The sequence below is a fragment of the Manacus candei genome, unplaced genomic scaffold (assembly GCF_025592945.1).
Source record: "Manacus candei isolate 608988 ecotype Guabito, Panama unplaced genomic scaffold, ASM2559294v1 h1tg000042l, whole genome shotgun sequence".
Lineage (NCBI taxonomy): Eukaryota > Metazoa > Chordata > Aves > Passeriformes > Pipridae > Manacus > Manacus candei.
In genome coordinates, this window is record NW_026138090.1 from 6058537 (window position 1) to 6078424 (window position 19888).

Here is a 19888-nt window from a genome sequence, read left to right on the forward strand (position 1 = left end):
AGTTGTCCCAGTTCAGAAAAAACATGGGTGATAAAAGCTCAAACTGGATTTGGATGCCAAAGTAGCTGAATCTGTAATGCGTTTGTGTGTAACACACCTTGTAAGTTGTCTCTCCATCCAGCAGTGGGGAAGAGGGCAGAATTGCTTTATTATTCATCTTTTCAGAGATCCACCAACCACAAAATCTTTTGGGTTAGAGGAGCAAGTGCTTCTGCAGCTGGTTGTTTGGGGGAGACTTTCCAGCTTGATTAGACTTCCCTCAACAAAGTTCAACACATCAGACCTGGAATAGGATTCAAGGAGCCAAAAGTTTCATGGCTGCTGTTGCTTTGGTTTTCTCTTTATAATGATTTTTCTTAAATTGGCTTTCCTCTGAAGAATTAGAACATCAAATATTTCTTTGCATTTCCCTCATCTCCTGTAAAAAAACCCCATATGTCCAGTATTTCCTCAGTGAAGGCCCAAGAGCCAATAAACATAAGCAATTAGAGGGATGGAAGTCTCTGTACGTGGAAGTTAAAAGACTTGGAAGTTTTGTTCAATTTGGATGAGTACACTAGAGTTAATCCATTGAAAACAGAAGCTACTGGCCCATATCAGGAATTGTGGAAAACAAACTTTTTGTAACTCTTATGAAAGTTGCATGCCCAACAATGAGACATTAAGGTGGGTTTCTTGCCATGGCTCTGGGTATCACAGTTGCCACACATCTGTGTATGAGATGAACATCAGGCAGCAGAGGCCAAGGGAATAGAAGAGGTTTGTTTAGGTTTGAAGAGAAATCTGAAAATGTTGCTGTTCAGACGGGCATATAACCTGTCTACAGAACAGGATGCAAAGAAAATTTTTGAAGAATTTGATGAGGTGTTTAATAGACCCGAAAGCATTGTGAATAAAACACATCATACTGATACAGATTCCATTATGCTGCCAAAAGTACAAGCATCACACAGAGTACAGTCTCATTAGTCCTGAGAAATGAAGGAAAAGTTGATTGTGACAAGATGGTAAGATGCAGTGTTATTGAGAGAATGCAGATACTGACTGGTCTGGTTAGCAACCCAATCACATACAAAAATAAAAAATGTTACGGATTTATGCAGATTGAGGAGATTTGAATAAGGCTACCAAATGCAACATAGCCCAAGGGAGTGCTAGGGAAAGACATGTCTAGACTTCCAACATCAAGGATATTTCCAGATCTAGATGCAAGCCTGTGATTTTTACAACACCAGTTTGATAAAATTTTAAACTCTACACCTTCACATCTCTTTTTGCTGGTACATTTTTAAGTAGCTTTGCTCTGTGATTGTTTCAGAACTCAAAAAGTGCCGCTCCACAGAATTTTAAATCCTTTAAAAAACAGATGGAAGCAGCTATTTAAAACCTCTCGAGTTAATGTGATAATCATCAGCACTGTAAAAATAATAGCTGATATGTAGTTCAGCAGGTCTGGTTATCAGAAGTATTTTTCTTTGTATAGGCCTTTTATTGGTTTCCTTCTTTTTTTTTTTTTCTTCCACAAGAAAAAGAGAAGAACAACTGTCAGCAATAAGCTCTATGTCAAATAGATTCCAGGTTTAGATTCCTGTCTGATATAGGCAAAGGACTTGAATTTAAAGGTAGAGCTTCATGACATGTTGCCTTCAGGAGTAAGACCAACATCTGAAGTTCCTCTGTATTGCTGCTTTTCCCCAATGCCACTTGATGGTCCTTTTTACTCAATTAGCTGGTGCATTCACTCATCTGCGTGAAAAACAACCCCTTTCATATGCCCACAGGGACTAGTTTTAAACATTCTTCTTCACCATGTTTCTAGTATGTCCCCACAAAAATCTGTAGCGTCCGAAATGAGAGTGGCAGGCAGTGACAGAAAAGGGAAATGTGGTAGATGATGCCTGGATATTCTTAAACGAGATTTTGCTTCTGAAGTCCCTATGTTGTGACACTGTGTTCTAGGTCTCTCGCACATCACATGACAACTGTACTTATAATTGGTTTCTAGACTGAGCCTCCTTTTGGACCAATAATTATTGAGTTATTTGAAAGCATTTTTCAAGTACCATTATGTGTAGAACTAGAGCAATTTCAAAGGGACCTTTTGCAGAACTGTAAATATTCTGCTTATCAAGCAATTCACCTGCTATGAAAGAAAATCACAGGGAGTTAAGATTTTACATTTCCTGCAGGAGTGTGCTCTCTAGGGAGGTTTTTAGCAATAAGATACTGACTGAGAACGTTTTCTTTCTCTGATTTTAACCAGAAATTGTACACTCAACCCAAGAAATCTTTCCCTCAAAAATTACTGGATTAGTAGTGAGTGTCAAAAACGGATTCTGGTAATTCCTGAGTAATTCTGAGAAGGACATGATGACATGAATATAAACAACTAATGACTCATCCAAAACATAGGAAACAATTCTGAAAACATAAGTACATTTCTAAAGCACACTAAAGACTTCCTTAAAACAGTTGAACTTTCAAGAGCTTCTAAGTATAAAAATCACAGCAGCAGCAAGGTTTGAAGTAATCATGAGTCAAGTAATACTATTTCTGAGTAATGAGAATGATGCACCAAAATGATACCAACTTGTAAGTGATTGAAAGAGTAATTCTGTATGGATAGTTAACAGGGAAAGCCCAGAAGTATCAAAAAAATTTTTTTTGTGGGATCTATCAATGTGAAGTTGCTGCACGTATTGGAAGGTGGTATAAAAAAACTCAAAAATCATAATGCAACACAGCATGAGAGCAGAAATGTTAAACAGAACCCACAAGGATCTATCCGGGTTTCGAAACATAAAACACTATATAGAATGTCATATAAATACCATTGGATAAAATAAAAATAGAATCTGCAACAAATATGGGAAAAGATGCAGAAGAATTGTTATTCCTTGTGAACCTGCAGCACAATAATGGAATAATTAATTAAGCTGGTAACTGTGGTCTTCATTTCTTCAGGGGATAAGGGTATTATATGAAGAATTGGATTTTACTTTTTGCCTCTCTCTAAACTCAGCAGCTAGATCTCTTTTAAAAGACCAAAGAAAAAAGGTGAATAGATTTTTACTTGAAAGTGAGTTGTTGCCCACCCTAAATTCCCAGAGTTGATGTTTCTGGCACTTGCAGTAGGAGTGTTGGCCAAATCATTCCTTCCAAGCAGAGCCCAGTTTCGCCTTGGCAGAAGCACCATATGGCAATGGGTGCCTTTGAGATATAAAGCCTCTTCAAGCACCACTGAAGTGCTGCCATTGCCCCTCTCCTTATAAGGGGGTGTAGCATATGCTCTCCTGACTAGCTGATTAGCACTACTTAGAGCTAAATAGCAGGAGGATCAGGTTTTACCCTTCCCTGTGTCTTTAGGATGGTGTATCCCACAGAGGAAGGCAAAAAGCGAGTGGTTTCTCACATGAAGGATGGAAAAAGTCTCATCTCTCCTCAAATAATGCTGTATCATATCTCTCAGATGCAATCTTGGATAAATCAGTATTCATTGTATTTAATCCACACATTTTTCTGAGGAAAATATATATTGACTGGGGAAGTGATTTGCTTTTTTGATTGACATAAAATAGTCTGGAGTGTTATACATTCATCACACATGAGAAAGACAGACTTTTAGCTTTGTATTATCTTTTCCTTATAAGAAAAAAATTAGCTGTGCCTTCTTTATGCAACTAGAAGTAAATTGAGTGTAACAACATCATTGTAAAATGATGTGCTTTATCAAGTCCTGAATATGGTGCATCTTTTGTGTTTTGTTTCTAATTGTTTGCTCAATACAAAAGGATAATTCATTAGGCCAATTCTCCAAATAATCTCAAAGTGACATGAATTCCTTTGCAGAGTGAATGTCTGTAGCAAGTAATCCATGGAAAACAGACAGGCGTCTCTTGTCATTTTGGAGCTCTAATCCACTGCCTGGAGCATGAAAATGCTCAGGATAACAAGTGAGGGAATGACCAAAATCAACATTATTTTTTTATTTTCTTTTCTTAACAATGCTGCTGATCAATAGAATTGCTGAATCTGGCAGATACAATGCCACGGGATTAATGAATTAAGCTCAGGAAGCAGAAGAATCTGTTAAAAAGGAGAGGGGGGAAAAGCCCCTTCTTTTCCACTGGTGTGTGAATATTAAGCAATGAAAGCAGCAATGACAGAACTTTAGCCCTTGCTTTACCATAGCATCAAGCCTTGTTCTGCATGGGTCTTTACATTTTAATTAGAACCATACTGACACCCGCTTTTTCAACTATGAACTTCAGTTTTAAACTTAAAACTATTTCCCAAATGCTGGTTTAGTAGCTAGGTCTGAACACATAAATTCTGAGATGCTGTGTTCTGTAAAATTCAGGCTGTAGTGTGGTCACCATCAGTAGGACTAGATAACTGGTTTTCAAACCACAGTAAATAATGATAAAAGGAAGGAAGAGACTCTCATAGAAATGCCATAGCCTCTGTCACCACAAAGTACTCACATACTCTGTTTTCTGGAAAACCATAGAATGAAATAGAGGTCATCACACTTCCTTTGATGATGCCAATGTTTTATAAAGGTCGATTGCCAGCATTTTTGTCAATACAGCATTAGGAGTGTAATACAGGGCACATATCTGTGTAAGACATTACATTCCAAAAGGCACATTAAGTTGATATTCAGCACAGCATGGAAATTTTAATACACTATCATTCACTAGAAGGGGGTTGTTTGAATGTGTGGGAGGAGAGAGCTTAAGTTTGCTTATATGTTTATATTTACAGCTCCTTAAAGACCTCTGGGGATTTTGTGTATCCTATTGTTTAAACAAACAAACAAAAATCACTATCTAGTTTCATTGCCTAAAAATATATTACAATAATCACAGTCCTAGAAATCGGGAGGTTTGGAACATTTTCAACTCATAAGAACACTTCAGAGAATATGCCGGTGTAATTTATGAGCCCCTCTAGACCTGTCCATGTCTTGAACTGATTGTTGAAGTGGGCTTTACTAGGAATTTCTTTTCCTGAATTGGAGTAGTGCAGGAGGTGGAGAGGACGGGAGGGGTTAGAGCAACCTTCCCTAACAAGGCTTTAAAAGCTTCAGTTGTAAAGTTATGCTGATGGAGAGACTTTGTTACTTGTTAACTGGGAACAACCCGAAGAGGATTACACTACGGGCAGGAGCTGTTATTTATGTGGGTAGCAACGTTGTGGGTTGTGTTGCGCTGTTGCTTTTGAAGGGGGGACGCGCATCTTTTGATTAGACCCGTAAAATGAAATTTTAAAAGAAAAAATAAAACAAACAAACCCCCAAACCAAACAAAAAAACCCAAACCCAACAACCTGGACAATGACACGAAACAGCTGGTGAAACGTCTAGCTCCGTGCCTTTCCCCAAGCTCGGTGGAGGTTTCTGTTCTCTCATCTCTGCCGCGATGTGTTCCTTTTTTTTTTTTCTTTTCTTTTTTTTTTTTTTTTTTTCATTGCATGTGCTGTGACAGCCGGGGAAGGGGAAGCGGGTGGAGGGGCGGATAGGGGGGGGTAGAGGGGGGGTCGATCCTCCCGGCGCTCCCATTGTCAGCCGCTCCCGGGAGCGCGGGCAGAGCCCGGTGTCCCCCCGCGCCTCCTCCATGTGCGCGGGGAGCGCGGGGCCGCCCCCGCCGCCCGGGACCCGCCCGCCGCGCGGGGAGCGGGGCCCGGCCCGGCCCGCCCCGGCCCGGCCCGGCCCCGGCCCCTGCCCCCGGCCCGCGCCGCCGCCGCCGCCCGCATCATGCCGCCCCCCCGCCCGCACGCCGCCCGGGGGCTGCCTCCTTTTCCGGCCCGCGGCGTGTGCGTGAGAGGGGCTTGAAGTTGCCCCGGCGGCGGCGGCGGTGGCGGTGGCGAGCGGGGGGCCGGGGCGGCAGCGACAGCGGAGCCCACCCCCATCACCTGTTACCTCCGCTCCCCAGGTTGCCTGAAGTTCCCCGGCGGCGCCCGGCAGGACGGGGAGCGCCACGGCTGCGGCTGGCGGGGACCCTACAGTGGCTGCTGCAGCATGGGCTGGCTCAGGGGGATTGCCTTGCTTTCCTTGGGAGTATTACTAGCGGGAAGAGTCAACTGCCAGCATGTGAAGAATAACGTGCCAAGGCTCAAATTATCCTATAAAGGTAAGTCTGTTGTTCTCTCTCTTATTCTCGGTTTTCCTCCAAGCCCCCCTTCTCCTTGCCCCGTCGCTCCCTCCCTCCCCACCTTCCTCGCTGCTTTTCCTTATCTTCCAAAGGGGAAATTGGCATTAGGAGAAATTTCTGAAAAAATTTACTCGAAAAGCCCCTCCGTGCTGCGGTCGGCACCAGGCAGTTTAAACCCAGACAAAGAAGAGTTAGTTGCGTTTGCAGACGAGGACTCCGGATCGTGCTGATCCCTGTTAGAGCATTTTTCAGTCTTGCTCTATTTCATTGGACTTTACTCTTTAAAACGATGAGTCGTGTTTGGCTACCCAGCTCATCTTCCCCGTGCTGGGCATGCAGTGCAGCCACAATCCCAGATTTGTTTTAAACAGCATGGAATAGATGATGATTTGTGTTTATTTTATTTTTTTAGGCATGAAGTGGTTAATTTTCAAGTCATGAATATTCAGTTTGTACAAATCTGACAATCAGATGCCTAACATAAGCAGTAGATGGTGGGTTTGCCAAGAAACTATAAACTGAAAAGAACAGATCAGTCCAGAAAAGGAGGAGAGGACTGCTAGGCACCAGAAAACGCTGCCTATGGATGTTTAATGCAGTGCGATTTATTTGAACCAGCGTTGTTTTCGGTGTAGTCTGATGTGTGTCATAAGAGATCACAGGGAAGGTGTAACTGAAGAAAGAGAGCTGTGAGATTGCGTTTACGTTTGAAATTGTGTAATGCCACTCACACTGCAGTTGTCAGTAATTAACTTTTGTATAGTAGTGCCAGTATTAAAGGAGAACAGTGAAGTAGACAGGCTCTTCTCTTTATCAGCATAGTTCTACTCTTAAGTACATTTTCAGAAGAATTCACCAAATCTGGAGAATGTGCAACTGGGAAAGAAGTTTAAAATGTAAGAGCTGTAGAGTATTTTTTCTAAAAAGGAGAGCGATACACCAAGGTGTATATACACATCTCTCTCAAGAGCTGCCTCCTCATAATTCTCAGATTATTGAAGGCTGAGAGAAGGAGCAGCAGCAGCAGCTAGGGTTCTGAAAGGGGGGAGGAGAAGTAACACACTGCTTCTACAGCAGGGAAAAAGAGAACATGTGTGTGCATGCCTGGTCATAGATGTCAATCTCAGTTTACATAGTGTCACTACATCTCTTGCCAGTAGAAATACGTTTTCCATTTTTTTTTCATCTTTCTTGTGCTGCAAATGAGAGAGGGGAAAGTCCTCTCTGATACAGGGCAGGCGTCATTTTCACACTCCAGATGAAAAAAAAATTAAGCACCTGCAAAACTTGGATGTGCTGCGTGAAATAAATGCGTGTGCTGAGTTTTCTTAAAGAACATGTATATGCATATTTGTGAGTATTTAAACTTGAAAATACATGTATGAAAAGAACACTTTAAGAGATTCAGAGTCTGTTAATTTGATTTTAATGAGAAAAAACATTTGTATTTAACACAAAATTGATTATTTTGAGTAATGGAATCTGAAGAAAGCTTCTACTGTAACTACATGTCATGTCAAAAAACTCATTAAAAACCTCTTAATTGCTTCCAAACTTTTACAATCATACTGAAACTCAGATTATTATATAGAAGCATAAATACTATAAAAATATACTGTAAAGGGGTTTAATAGCTAATTAACTATTGTGGGTTTTTTCACCTTTTTAAAAAGTTTATCCATGGCTCAAGTCTGCTACCCCTGCTCATATTGGCTAAATGCACAGAAACTGATTTCAAAAAGTGACCAGATGTGACTGAGAGTGGTTTTCTTCTTTTTCCTTTTTTCTTTTTTTTCTCCTTTTTTTTTTTCCTAATTTCACCCCACTGGCGCTGTATCCTTATGCAGTTTAACAGTATTTTGCTACTCTACTGATTGGTTGTTTTCCATTCTGCTCTTGCTGGGATAATGGGTCTAATTTTCATTTTTTAAATATATGAGACGTCAAATTTTGATATATGGTCAGTCCTATATGAGCAAAACAGGAAACTGAAAGGAACATTGAATCTGTTTTATACGTGGTGGATCACTGTGTACCAAATATGAGTTCAAGTGCTGAGCAAGCCTATCTAGCAAAGATAGTAAATGCATAGTTAATCCAAAGGAAGTTAAAAGTCTGAAGACTTACAGAAATTCACACTCTGGCCTTTGATTCACGTTTGACTTCAAACATGTAACTCTAAGAATCAGATCAGACTACTCACATACTTAATGTTAAATACCAGTGTAAAGGCTTGGCCAGGTCAATAGGAGCTTGTTGCTTGTGCTGCTGCATTGATCACTGAGTATGGGGATGTCATTGTTAGTCAGGGAAAACTAGGCTTTGTCAGCTGGTGCTTTTCCAGACAAATTTTGCTTCTAGCGAAGTATTCAATGCACAGATCAATGTTAACACCGTGCGTAGGAACATCTTAAAAGCTGTGGGTATTGAAAATACGTCTTTTAGGCACTGACAGAATGCCTCACATGATAATATGTATCTCTCTGGATATACCTCACAGCTGTGTGACTATGTGATATCAAGTGATTCATCTCTATTTAAACTGCTTGCAAGTAGAAAAAGAAGCTACCCAGCTACTTACCTGTTCCTCATCTCCATGAAGAGATGTGGTTGAGTAAAATAAACTTATGATATTGAAAAAAAAAACGCCAACCATGTAGGTTGACAAGAATGACCCAAGTGACTTCACTTTTCTGTGACTGTCATTGTGCTTTCTTTTAAGATGTGTGCTTGTTTTTTACCTAAACGAATACCTTGGAGCTAATTGTCGGTGCTTTATTTCAAAAGAAAATCGAGGATGTATTTTAACTTCTTGTTTGTCTCGACTAATTAGATGTCAAACATGGTTAAAAAGCTCAGGCATTTGCTTTAAAAGTTAGTGAAATGAGTCATGAAGGGTTAAATCCCTGCCAGACTTGATTTCCTATGGTCACTTGTTTTCAAAGGCCCAGTATTAGCTCTGCCGTTTCCCAGGTTGCTGGACAGAAGTTTTGGTGAACTTCTGTTCTTGCTTCCTCTTAACTCCTTGTCACTCAAGTCTTGCAGAAGATTAGAAGCATCCTACAGGGCATGTTATGGATAGGAAGAGGAAGAGAAAGTGTATAAATGCATATGTTAGGACCACATCTGTGGTCTGAAAAGGTTCCTTTTGTTTATTGTAAAACAGAATTTTGGTTATTTGGTTTACATCACTGTGATGGCATATTAAAGAAAATTTGAGGAGATCACTAGGGAAATCTTTGTCCAGCTGACATCTGTGGTGAAGCTCCTGTTCAGTAGCTTCAGGGTTTTACTCTGTACTTTTTAAAGTTTCCGAGCATTTTCATCTTTGTGTATGAATGGGAAAGGTTTTACTCAGATGATATTTATCTCCTTATTTCAGTCAAAGGTAATTAATATGATTAAAAGCCTAATCCAAAGTTCATTGAAGTCAGTAAGTTCTGGATCATAGCCTAAATGAGGTAAAACTAGCCATAAAACCGAAAGCTCAGTTGAGCTCTTCAACCTCTGAGCTCTTCTTTTTGTGTCCTTCAAAGACTGTGTCCTTATTGTAAAGTAACAAGAAATGTCATTGTTGATATGTCAAAAGTAAAGGAATCTTCCTTTAAAGAATGTAGGGGGCTTGGGTTTTGCTTTTTTTTTTGTTGTTGTGTTTTTTTTCTAATCTCATGGACTTCAATTCTGATGTCGGTTTTAAGTCTCTATATTGTGTCACTAGGTCACAGATTCTGTTCAGGAAACTTCTACTGAGCACAGAGTTCTCAGAAAGATGGTGATCAAGTTGAGTGTGCAAAGTTTAAAACAATAAATATAGCCTGAACTCCAGATGGATTTCTTGTATCGTTTATTGTTTCCTATTTTCTTTTGCTCTCCTCAGTATGGAAGGGGTAACAGCACAAACAGAGATGGAACCAGCTATGGTAACCTTTAAATATAAACAATTAAGCCCAAAGAAAGAGAGCGTTTCCATTAACAGTTCCTTGATTTACGGATTTTCTCCCAAGGCAACCCTGATTTTTGTCTCCAAATGAAAGTTGTGAACCCAACTTTCTCAAATCCATCTGTCATGTCTTAATTGTCTATTGAAAATTACTAAATGCTGTAAGTATGTTTTGCAAGAGTACATGTGTGGTTCTCCTCTGTTATTGTTGCTCAATTGGATACATATTACTTGAGAAAAAGTAAGTGGAAAAGCATTGCGCGCAGATTTAGCTGTATTACTCCCTGGCTCCAATTCAAGCCATATTAAATATAAGTGTCTTGTTTAAAGTTGCAGTGATATTGACAACTACTCCATCCTTGATGTGCAGTTGATTTACAGTTTTATAGGATGGGTTTTTTTTATCCGGATGAAATCCTGGCCCTAGTGAAAGCAATTGCAAAACTTGTGTCCGTTTCAATCTGTCCAACGTGCAGTGATGAGGGAGGAATGGCACTGCACTGAATTACCTGTACGTAGACTGATGTAAATATGATACCTGGCTTGTAGTTTGTTGACCCAGTCTGGTTGTAGCTGATGACCTGCCGGTGGGTTTGATTGTGGTTTCTCCTTTCCATCAAACTCTATAACTCACAGTTCAATACCTCCTCAAATATTAGGAAAGCAGGGCAAAGTAGGAGAAGGAAATGGGGAGAGAAATATTGGCAAGGGAGACTGTTTCTCCTAAGTTGGGACCAGTATTGGAGTTTCTCTCAGATTTCAAAGTATCTACTTAAAAGACCTTTGCTTAAACTGTGTTGTAAGAGTACTGTCTGAGGGAAGAGCCTCTCTGATGTGCCTGAAAGGGAGAGAAGGACAGCCCCAACTTAGAAAGAAGACTGTGAAGAAAAGTAAAACAGGGAGATTTGCATCTTTGGCTTTTGCTGTTTCTGACATTTCTACCCAGCTCCAGAACTCTCAGACCTCACTCTTCAGTCAGTGCAGGAGGCTGGGGGACAGTGAATATATCAGATGCAGCCACAGCCTCTTCACCATTTTTTTTCACCCCAAAAAGATGAGTCTTTAAGAGAAGATCTGTGTGTTGGTCTTTCTATCATTGGTTGACTGGGGCCTTCACAACACCTGGGAACTCTTAGGGTGGTGGTAGGACTACCCTGCCTGCATCTGACAGCCCACAGGCTGACAAGAGGGAGACGCTGATGAAGGAAGTGCCTAAGCTCAGATCTTGCCTATATAGGGAAGTTTTCAGCTAGCTAATTAGGGCCTCAGACAAGCAGTGTAATTGGAACAAGGAGGGTGAAAACCTAGCCCAACATTCTCATTTTGTGTTTCCAACTTTCCCATTTAATTCCCGTGGAAAAAGTGGTTTTTGAATTACAGAGCCTCCCTTTTCTGAGAAGCTGGAGTTCTCTATAATTATTTGTGCTGTACGGTTTGCAAATGACTGAATTATTCATGTAAGGTGCTGTATTGACAGCCATGGAAACTCCACTCTTTTACTGTGTACAAGGTTGCAGCACTTACTTGTACTGTTTTTTACAACATCTTTAAAACTCTGACTAGTGAGGAATTTAAATATCCATAGTTTCACTGAGCTCAGTGGAACTACTGGTAATCGAAGTCTGCCTTAAAATTTACTTCTGTGCTTGAAGCTTTTGATCAAGACTGAAGTACCTGTCTGTTTGCTTAGGGTTTATTCAGGTGTGTACTTATTCCATAACATTTAGCAAAACAATATTTGAGGTAAAAAACCTGGTCTTTGGAAGTTGTTACACTGTAAATGGGTTATTTATTATAATCTCTCCTGCATGAACCTCCGTGTGCGCAAAAATCATTTCTGTGGAGTTCCCACCTGAAAGGAAACCATTAAATTATTTGTTTTCTTGAAAGTGTTTTTTCAGGTTTAATTCAATGCATTGCTATATTTTGATCCTTTTAATATGCTTTTGACTTGCTTAATCACTGATTCCGCATATGACCTTTAATGCCAACAGCTGCTGTCTGAGAGACATCTTCTTTATTTACTTCCTCTGGCCCACAGACTTTTCCCTCCTGTGCATACCTGGAACACTGGAGTGGAAGCACCGGTAATACAAAGTTACTCCAATATTTTCAACATTTTCTACATCAGCTAGAGCCTGACTTGACCCCAGTTCAATCTGAAGCAAAATCACATCTTCACCTGAGGCAGTGCCTAAGTGACTGATAAGAAAACAAATCCTTCTGAATGGTGTCCAATGGTTGTGACATTTTCCAGTTGTTTGAAAGCTAAAAAGGGTAAAATTGTTTTCAGGCTCCCACGCACTTATTTTTAAGCAAATGTGTGGGGTGGACCCTGGGAGCTCTATGTCAAACTTTTAAATGGAAGTTCTGTAGCTTGTTCTGGTGCTCTTGTTAATTAAGGTACACGTAAAAGTTGCTGCTGGGGTTGTGCTGGTGCTGGTGGGCAATTCAGCAAATTCCTTCCCTTGCAGGATTAAAGCTCCCTTCAGGAATGTCTGCAAGGTCAGGGTCCTCCCACATACAGCCTTCATATAGGTTACCTGCTCTCTTCCAGTAACAGCTGTGGATAGTAAGAATAACTGTGGGGATAGTACTTTTACTTGACTTTTCCTGTTTTTTCTGACTGGGATAGTGTCTGAATGTACAAGAGAGAAAATGATGGCCACAGCTGTTGAGAACATCAGAAATCTTAAGAGTGTTGTAACCTTTCTCCTACACCACAGGAGGTTCTCTGTGGTGTCTCTCTCTTTCATTGTGACTGACATAGTTAGCCACATTAGGCTCTTTTCACTATCAGTGGAAGGAGAGGTACCTCCAGAGAGGTAATCTTGGGTTAGGCAGATTGAATGAGACTTTAGGGGTGCTCATCACTTTTCAGTGTCTGTAAAAGGAATTAAGCTTCTTGTTTATTTATTTAGTTTCTTTCTCTCTGGGAAGGTATCAAAAGAAAGTACCAGTTAACTGCTAGGGAAGAAATTAGGCTGTGTGTTGATCCAAAGCTTCCTAATTTAAGAAACTGTCTTTGCTTAAATGAGTATTTAAAGTTGTGTAAAAATTGAACTGATTAAACTTACATATGCCCTCACTATCTGTGATCTTGAGGTCACCTGTGACTACCTAAATTTTTACCAAACTTCCAGCTATAGCAAGAAATACACAGTACCACTACAGTCTCCATATTCTTAAAATTATTACCTAATTTACTTCTCACATTTCCCATGCCTCTCCTCATTAATAAGCTCATCCTAAATCCAGTAACACATGCTGGAAGTAACTGTCTGGGGCTGCAGAGCTTTACTAATTTAATAGCTTAATCATTCAGAGCTTTCGATAAGCTGTCCCCTGACCAGCTCTGTTACTTTCTGAATGTTTCTGCACTTTAAAGAGAAAAACATATTCAAGACTGAATTCTGTAGAGCATAGTTTGCAAATAAAAATCCATATGTATTCGTGCAACTCAAAGGACAGGTGCCTTGACCCTGAATCTACCCTTTTTCAGCCAAACAATTTCAAGGGTGAGAACAGGATGAAACCTAATTTATTAATTTCTAAAAAATCTAAATAGACTTGCAGTTTGGGGGATTCTTTTCTCAGTTTGGGGATTACAGATCCCCCTTGAGCTAAATGTATCTACAGCAATCCCTGAAATGTGTGAGCACTAGTCTACTTTCTGCCACATTTAGTTTTCATCCCTTGCTGTTTGATAGCCAAACACAGTAAAGTCAGAAGTTTTTGCTATTCTTCTAATGTTTTAAAGTTGTTTGACATTTATTGGGCAGCCTGCTTATCTCTCCAGCTGGATGTTGCAGAAACTTTAGAAGTGAGCAGTCAAATAAAATTCTCATCTCTTATAAATATTTTCATACAAAGTTGGATCTTGCAGGGAACAATCTGAGGAATGAAGTAGTTATTTGCTTTCATCTAACTTGTGGAAGGAGGTAAAAGAAAGCTCTCCTTTACTCTCCACTCTAATGAAGCAAAGCTCATGTTGGTTCCGATGGCCCCTCTTGGCTCCTTTTGAAATTCCAGCCTTGTATGAGAAAAGGACACAAAAAAGCTCTGTGAGATAATTTAAAGGATTTAGAGCTGCCTTTCAAAGGGGAGGGGTTGGTGGCCTTTTCTAGAGGCAGCAGATTATAAATAAGCTCACAAGCATCCAAAAGAGCTGCAGAGCGTGCAGGGTACAGCTTTCATGACCAGCTGATGCTGGAATAGCAATAGATCCCACATGTGGACAAGGCACAGAGTGAGGTTGCTTAAGATGAAGTGGTGATTTCAGGGTGTTAATATTACTTCTTTCATGGATTTCCCACTGCAACTTCACTACTTTTGCATGAATGTAGAGTCTGAAATGGTTTGGATGCCTAATGGAGCTCTTTTTCTCAAAGCACGACAAAGGTCGTATCAGTAATGATGAATGTTGCTCTGTGGTATCTCTAGGACAGCTTGGTCTCACCTCTATCATGCCAGGTCCTTTTCAAGGTCTCTGTTCTGTTAAGCCCATGTGGTAAATCCAGTTCCTGTTGAGTGATAGGAGGCACAGCAGAAACAATGTCTGGGAATCTGGGAGAGACAACTTTTATCTTCCAGACTGTGTTTTTTTCCCCATATTCACTTCTACTACAGCAGATGAATGACTATATCAGAACTTCTTGCTCTGATGGCCTTGAAGACAACAACATAAATGTATTCCTGAGCTACCTGCAGATTGCATAGTTAGGAAATCACTTCATTCTAAATTGCTCTTCCAAGAGGTGTCAGTCCATCCACCAAGACCAAGTATATATTCAGTTGTACAGAAATGTATGATAACATTTCCAAAGAGCTCTAGTTGGCACTTCTCTCAAATGTCATAAACATCAGCAAGGCAATATTTGGAGCATGTTGGCTATTCAGTTATCAGTATGGTAAGCCTCTGTCTATATTTTTGTTCCAAATGTGTATCCTTAGTTTTCTGTACTCTAACCATAAAAACTGACCTGCAACAAATAGGCAAGCAAGATTTCAACTCAAATGAAAAGATCAGAAATTTGTTAAAATTGAAAGAAAATTCTTCATAACTCCTTTTAAAAGTGTGTTATAAACTAAACTATTAACAACAGTATTTTATGTTGAAAATTTTGCTTTTCTCTGCAACCTGGAGTATTGAGATAAAGAATTGCAGAAATTTCTAATTCTATTTATCCAGATTTTGTTTCTCATCTGAAATGGGAAACTGCTAGGTATTCTACTTCCTTCTCTGGCATCCTTTTGCAAGTTTGTGTCTTTTATCATTCTTTAAACCTGCATTGTAACTACATTCTTTACTGGCTAACAGTCACATAAATTAGGAAAGTTTTGTTCATCTCAGCTACATCACCTACAAATGGAGGTTGGAGGTTAACAGAAACCCAGCACCACAGCTGAGGATACACAGAAGTCTGTATTGTAAAGGGAATCAAAGAAAGTACCATAAAAGTGAAATCCTATTAATTCCTTGGCTCTTCTGTGTCAACTTCTTCACCTGTAAAGTGGTATTAAGTGATTTCATGAGGAATTTCTTGAGGTCAGAGACTTGCCATGCTTATTCAGAGTTGTATCCTACTCTCAGAATAATCCCATTAATGTGTGTATTCAAAGTTCAGTTAGAACTTACTTTTGATCAACATGCAAAGGCCTTACAGGTACTTTAAAGTGATTATAATAATAATATTCACAGCTGTGTATACCTGTGAAATGAAACACATACCTATTATCCAGGAAGCATATCTAATTTAATTCAATTTGGATATTCCAGACAATTTTATACAGACACAATGTTTTTTGGAGTATCTGCCTCTATTTCACACTAAATACACTGTGAAGGTGATTACAGATGGCTTGGGAGAAGAGCCTTTGTGTTTAGTCTTTGCAATATTGTCTAAAGGTATGTGAGTGCTTGTGAGATTCTGCCCTATTTCTGAGTTTAAGCTCTTTTTTTAAAATTATAACTGATAATCGTATTTTAAAATTGAGAGGAAATTAAAAATTTTATTTTTTTCTTGTGCTTATCAGACAAAACTAAACCCCTCATTTGGGCAGTTCTTCCCTTTCCAAACAGTCTATTCCTTCCCAAGCCACTGGTGCTTCATACTCCTCGACCCCTACAGGTGTACGTGTTTCCTTCCCAACAGATTCTGGAGAAAAAAACCTTCTCTTTCTTTGTGCACACATCCCTTTTTCTGGTTTTCCATACCCCAAATGTTCCCCAGCCTTCACCAGGATGAGGGCAGCCTTTCTTAGCCACTTGGGGAAGCACTCATTAATCCGTTGAGTCAGTTATAATTGCCTATCATTTGTGACTCACTCACTGGAAAACTGTTGCTTGACAGCCCTAGTTCAAACCTAATAATGAGGATTAACTGCTATAATAAATTCAGAAGTAGAATTTTGAATCTCTAAAAGATTCGCATCCTCATTCCTAAAATAAGTAAGAAAGCACCTGTTCCCTTCGTCATATATTCCACATACCTCAAATGCAGCATTTAAATATTATCTTCAGTGAATTATCTCAAGGAATTTTTTTCTTTGCTTTTATACTTCCTCATGCCACTTATATGAAGTAAATGTTGTTATGAATAGCATTCATTTTTTTCTGTAATTAAGTACTGGTTTTCATGTCATTAATTGAGACATACAGAGAAAATATCAGATTTTCTATGATTTTGATGTACTTTTGAACTTCAACCACAAGTCTGTAGTGTGATATGTTAAACTATGGTGTCTTACTTGACTGTCTACTGCATAGTTTTCTTACAGTTTTGTTCGTGCTAGAAGAGCCAAGTTCAATTCTTAAGGCTGGCAAACAGACCAACAGAGACCAATGTAAAAGGTCCTCTTTATTTGTGTCAAAACTGACTTTTTCATATGTCTTCGGAGAGACAAGTATCAAGGGTCACGTGTATTATTATTCTATATTAGAAATTTTAAGCTATCATCAGTTATTCTGGTGTAAGCCAAATGTAACATTATTGTGTTAATGTGACTGCAGTGTTGCATGTTCAGACCACTGGTTCTGCTAATTGACATAGCATCAAAGGGAATGAGGACATGGCAAGCAATGCAACTTGTAGGTTTTTAATACAATTTCCATAGCTGAGACCATAAACAGCCCCTTAAGGTAATTTTCTCATAACTGCCACTCTCTCTTTTTTTTTTTTTCTATCAACATGTAGGAATATGACAAATGCTGAATTTTGTTTCACTGTAGATTCACCCCCATTACTATGCATAGAAACTATTTTACCTTATGCCAGACATATGGAAGTGATCAATGTATGTAAATTGCATGAGGAGAGGTGAAATACAGCTTTTTGGACAAGGAAATGTGTATTTGTTTCTAGTTAGAAGACACTGAAATCACACCAGAAAAGACTTTGGGTCTTAAGACAAGTTTTCCTTTAAAATAACAACTGGCAAGTGGGTAGAATAGCAATGATTTTTGATAATCACCATGAAAGCACAATATTGTCCTGAGCTGAACCACTCAGACAGGTCTCTCACCGGGGTTTAAGACACCAGGGTTTGAGAGGCAATTGCTTGCATGTGCAGGGCCAGACTGTGGACCTGTTCTATGCAGAGGTGAACTGTTCTGGGACCCACTGTGCTCAGTAGTGCAAGTCAAGTTTCTTCAAACAGGGTTTGACTGGCAGGGCCAACTTAAATGTCTGCTTTTCATTTTCCTTCCCTGATGTCATGGTGTACCCACAGTGCAATGACTTGAACCTAGTCTCAAAATCTGGGGTTTTGAGGGGCTGAGTTACTTTGTTGGGTTCTGAGTGACCGCAGGAGGAAAAAGCAAGAGCTTAAGTCAGCTATGCTTTTCAAATAGTTTTTAAAACTACTGCGCCCCAGCTGGTCTCTAAGTAACCAATACTCATTTTATGACTGAGGCATTCACTGTGCTCCCCAAATTTTCCATTCCAAGGAAGTTGGACTTTTTTTTTTTTTTTTTAATATATATTCACTACTGCAGAATAAGAAACTAATCTAGAGTCTGGCAAGGCTTTATTCTAAAGCATTGTCATATCTTTCATTCTGAGTTGAAAAATGGACAGATCACTGGGCTTCATAAATGTGTGGAAAAGCTGTCAAAGCTCCTATTTGCATGTGAATGGTCAGCTGAGGTAGGAAGGGAGATATGTAAATAATTCTCCAACTAGCTTCTGGCAAAGATGGTTGCATTTCAAAGTGCTGTGAAAAGCAGCACCATAAAACTTTAACCTATTCACAGGTATGGAAACTCCACACCTTAAACAGATCTGCTGTAATAATGACCACTTGGGGAAAAATGAATCTTAAAAAGCAATATCAGATCTCCAGGTACTATACATTTTCCACTTCTTTTAATATTTCATAAAAGAGAAGCTAAAAAAGCCACTCTCCCCCTTCCCACAAGGAAGAAGAAAAAAAAAAAAAGAAAGAAAGGGCAGAAAAAAGCACAAGATCTAAGCAGTAAGCAGATGTAGACCTTCATTGAAAGTCTGGCAGATAAGTTTGATAGCAGTGGAAGAAATGTAAAGGATTTGAGTATTATTCTGTATTATGTCTGTATCTGACCTAGGAGCCACCCAAAATAATAATTACTTTAATCTTCCTTACAAACTGCTAGCATTTCACTATTGTGTTCTGTTGTTGTACTTCAGTACATGCTCAACTAGGTAGAACTGGTGAATGTTTTAGCTTAAAATTAAATGTGTCCTTCAAAATATACAGTTCTTCATGCATCCAAAAAGATGAAAAAGTAGAAGTAAGCAGTAGAAAAATGAGGAACACTGAGTAAAAATATTAATAGTCTCTGAGCCAGACTATTTTCTACATATTTTATTTTACCTTGTGTCTGCTTAGATAGAAGTTGCATGTGGACAAAGATTTACTAAGCCCTTTATGCCTGAAACAGCTCCAAAATCTGAGATTAGGCAGGCACAAGGACTACAAAAATGTGTTCAAAGTAAAGTTCACCTCCAATATTGATATGGGTTATGTACCTATCCCTTAAACATGAGATACCATGGGGCTGTTGCTGTAGTTTACCAGTATAATTTTCCCTGATATTGTTTTGTAGTCTCCATCTACTACTTACTTTGAAATACCATGATGTATTTCATTCAACCTCCATATTTCAGAAAATAATTAATGCCACCTCTGTAATCATTTACAGCACACAATCTCACAAAGCTTCTGTGCACTAATTTGATCTGGTTACACTGTGCTAAAAAGAACTCGCAAAGTTAAATGCAATTTCATTCACTGAATTTATAAAGGGCAGTTCAAAGGCTCTGGGATTCACTCAATCATACTGATATTCCTATAATGAAATGTGATTTGTCTTGGTATTTACTAGGAGATTAAAAAATAACAAAAAAAGGACTGATCTTACAAACTCATACTCGCATGAGTTGTACTATTGATTTCAACGTACCTGGCACTTGTGGTGTGAAGTGCCCTTTTGAGAGGCTGTACAAGTTACTCTTCACCTACAAAATAAGCAACCAGCAAACCCATGCAATTTTAAGGATCACTTGAAATTTTTGAGCTCTGACCCATTTAATGGAAAGAAATTAGGCAAAAACTGTTCAAAATATTGTTCTATTCTCAAATGAAAATTTTCATTTGGTAGTAATCCCTCTTGATCCTTCTTATCCCATGGCTCCACTGTGCTCTACCACAAGAGAAACATTCCCTGCCTTGCTGTGGTTTGTGGCATCCTCATGTCTAGTGGGATACAACATCAATTGAAGTCACTATAAAAGACCCTGACTTAATCTGGTAG

At 39.3% G+C, this 19888-nt stretch overlaps 1 protein-coding gene across 2 annotated transcripts in view; it reads left to right on the forward strand.

Moving 5' to 3' along the window:
• SEMA3A (semaphorin 3A) overlaps positions 1–19888 on the forward strand; it is a 281465-nt gene that overhangs the window by 107323 nt on the left and 154254 nt on the right. Inside the window, exon 3 of one of the 2 annotated variants that reach the window (XM_051795286.1) lies at positions 5937–6134. In XM_051795286.1, coding sequence (XP_051651246.1) covers positions 6023–6134 — 112 coding nt within the window. In that variant the 5' untranslated portion in view covers positions 5937–6022. Of the gene's footprint in view, positions 1–5862; positions 6135–19888 lie in introns of those variants that run through there. The other variant, XM_051795287.1, reaches the window with a different exon arrangement.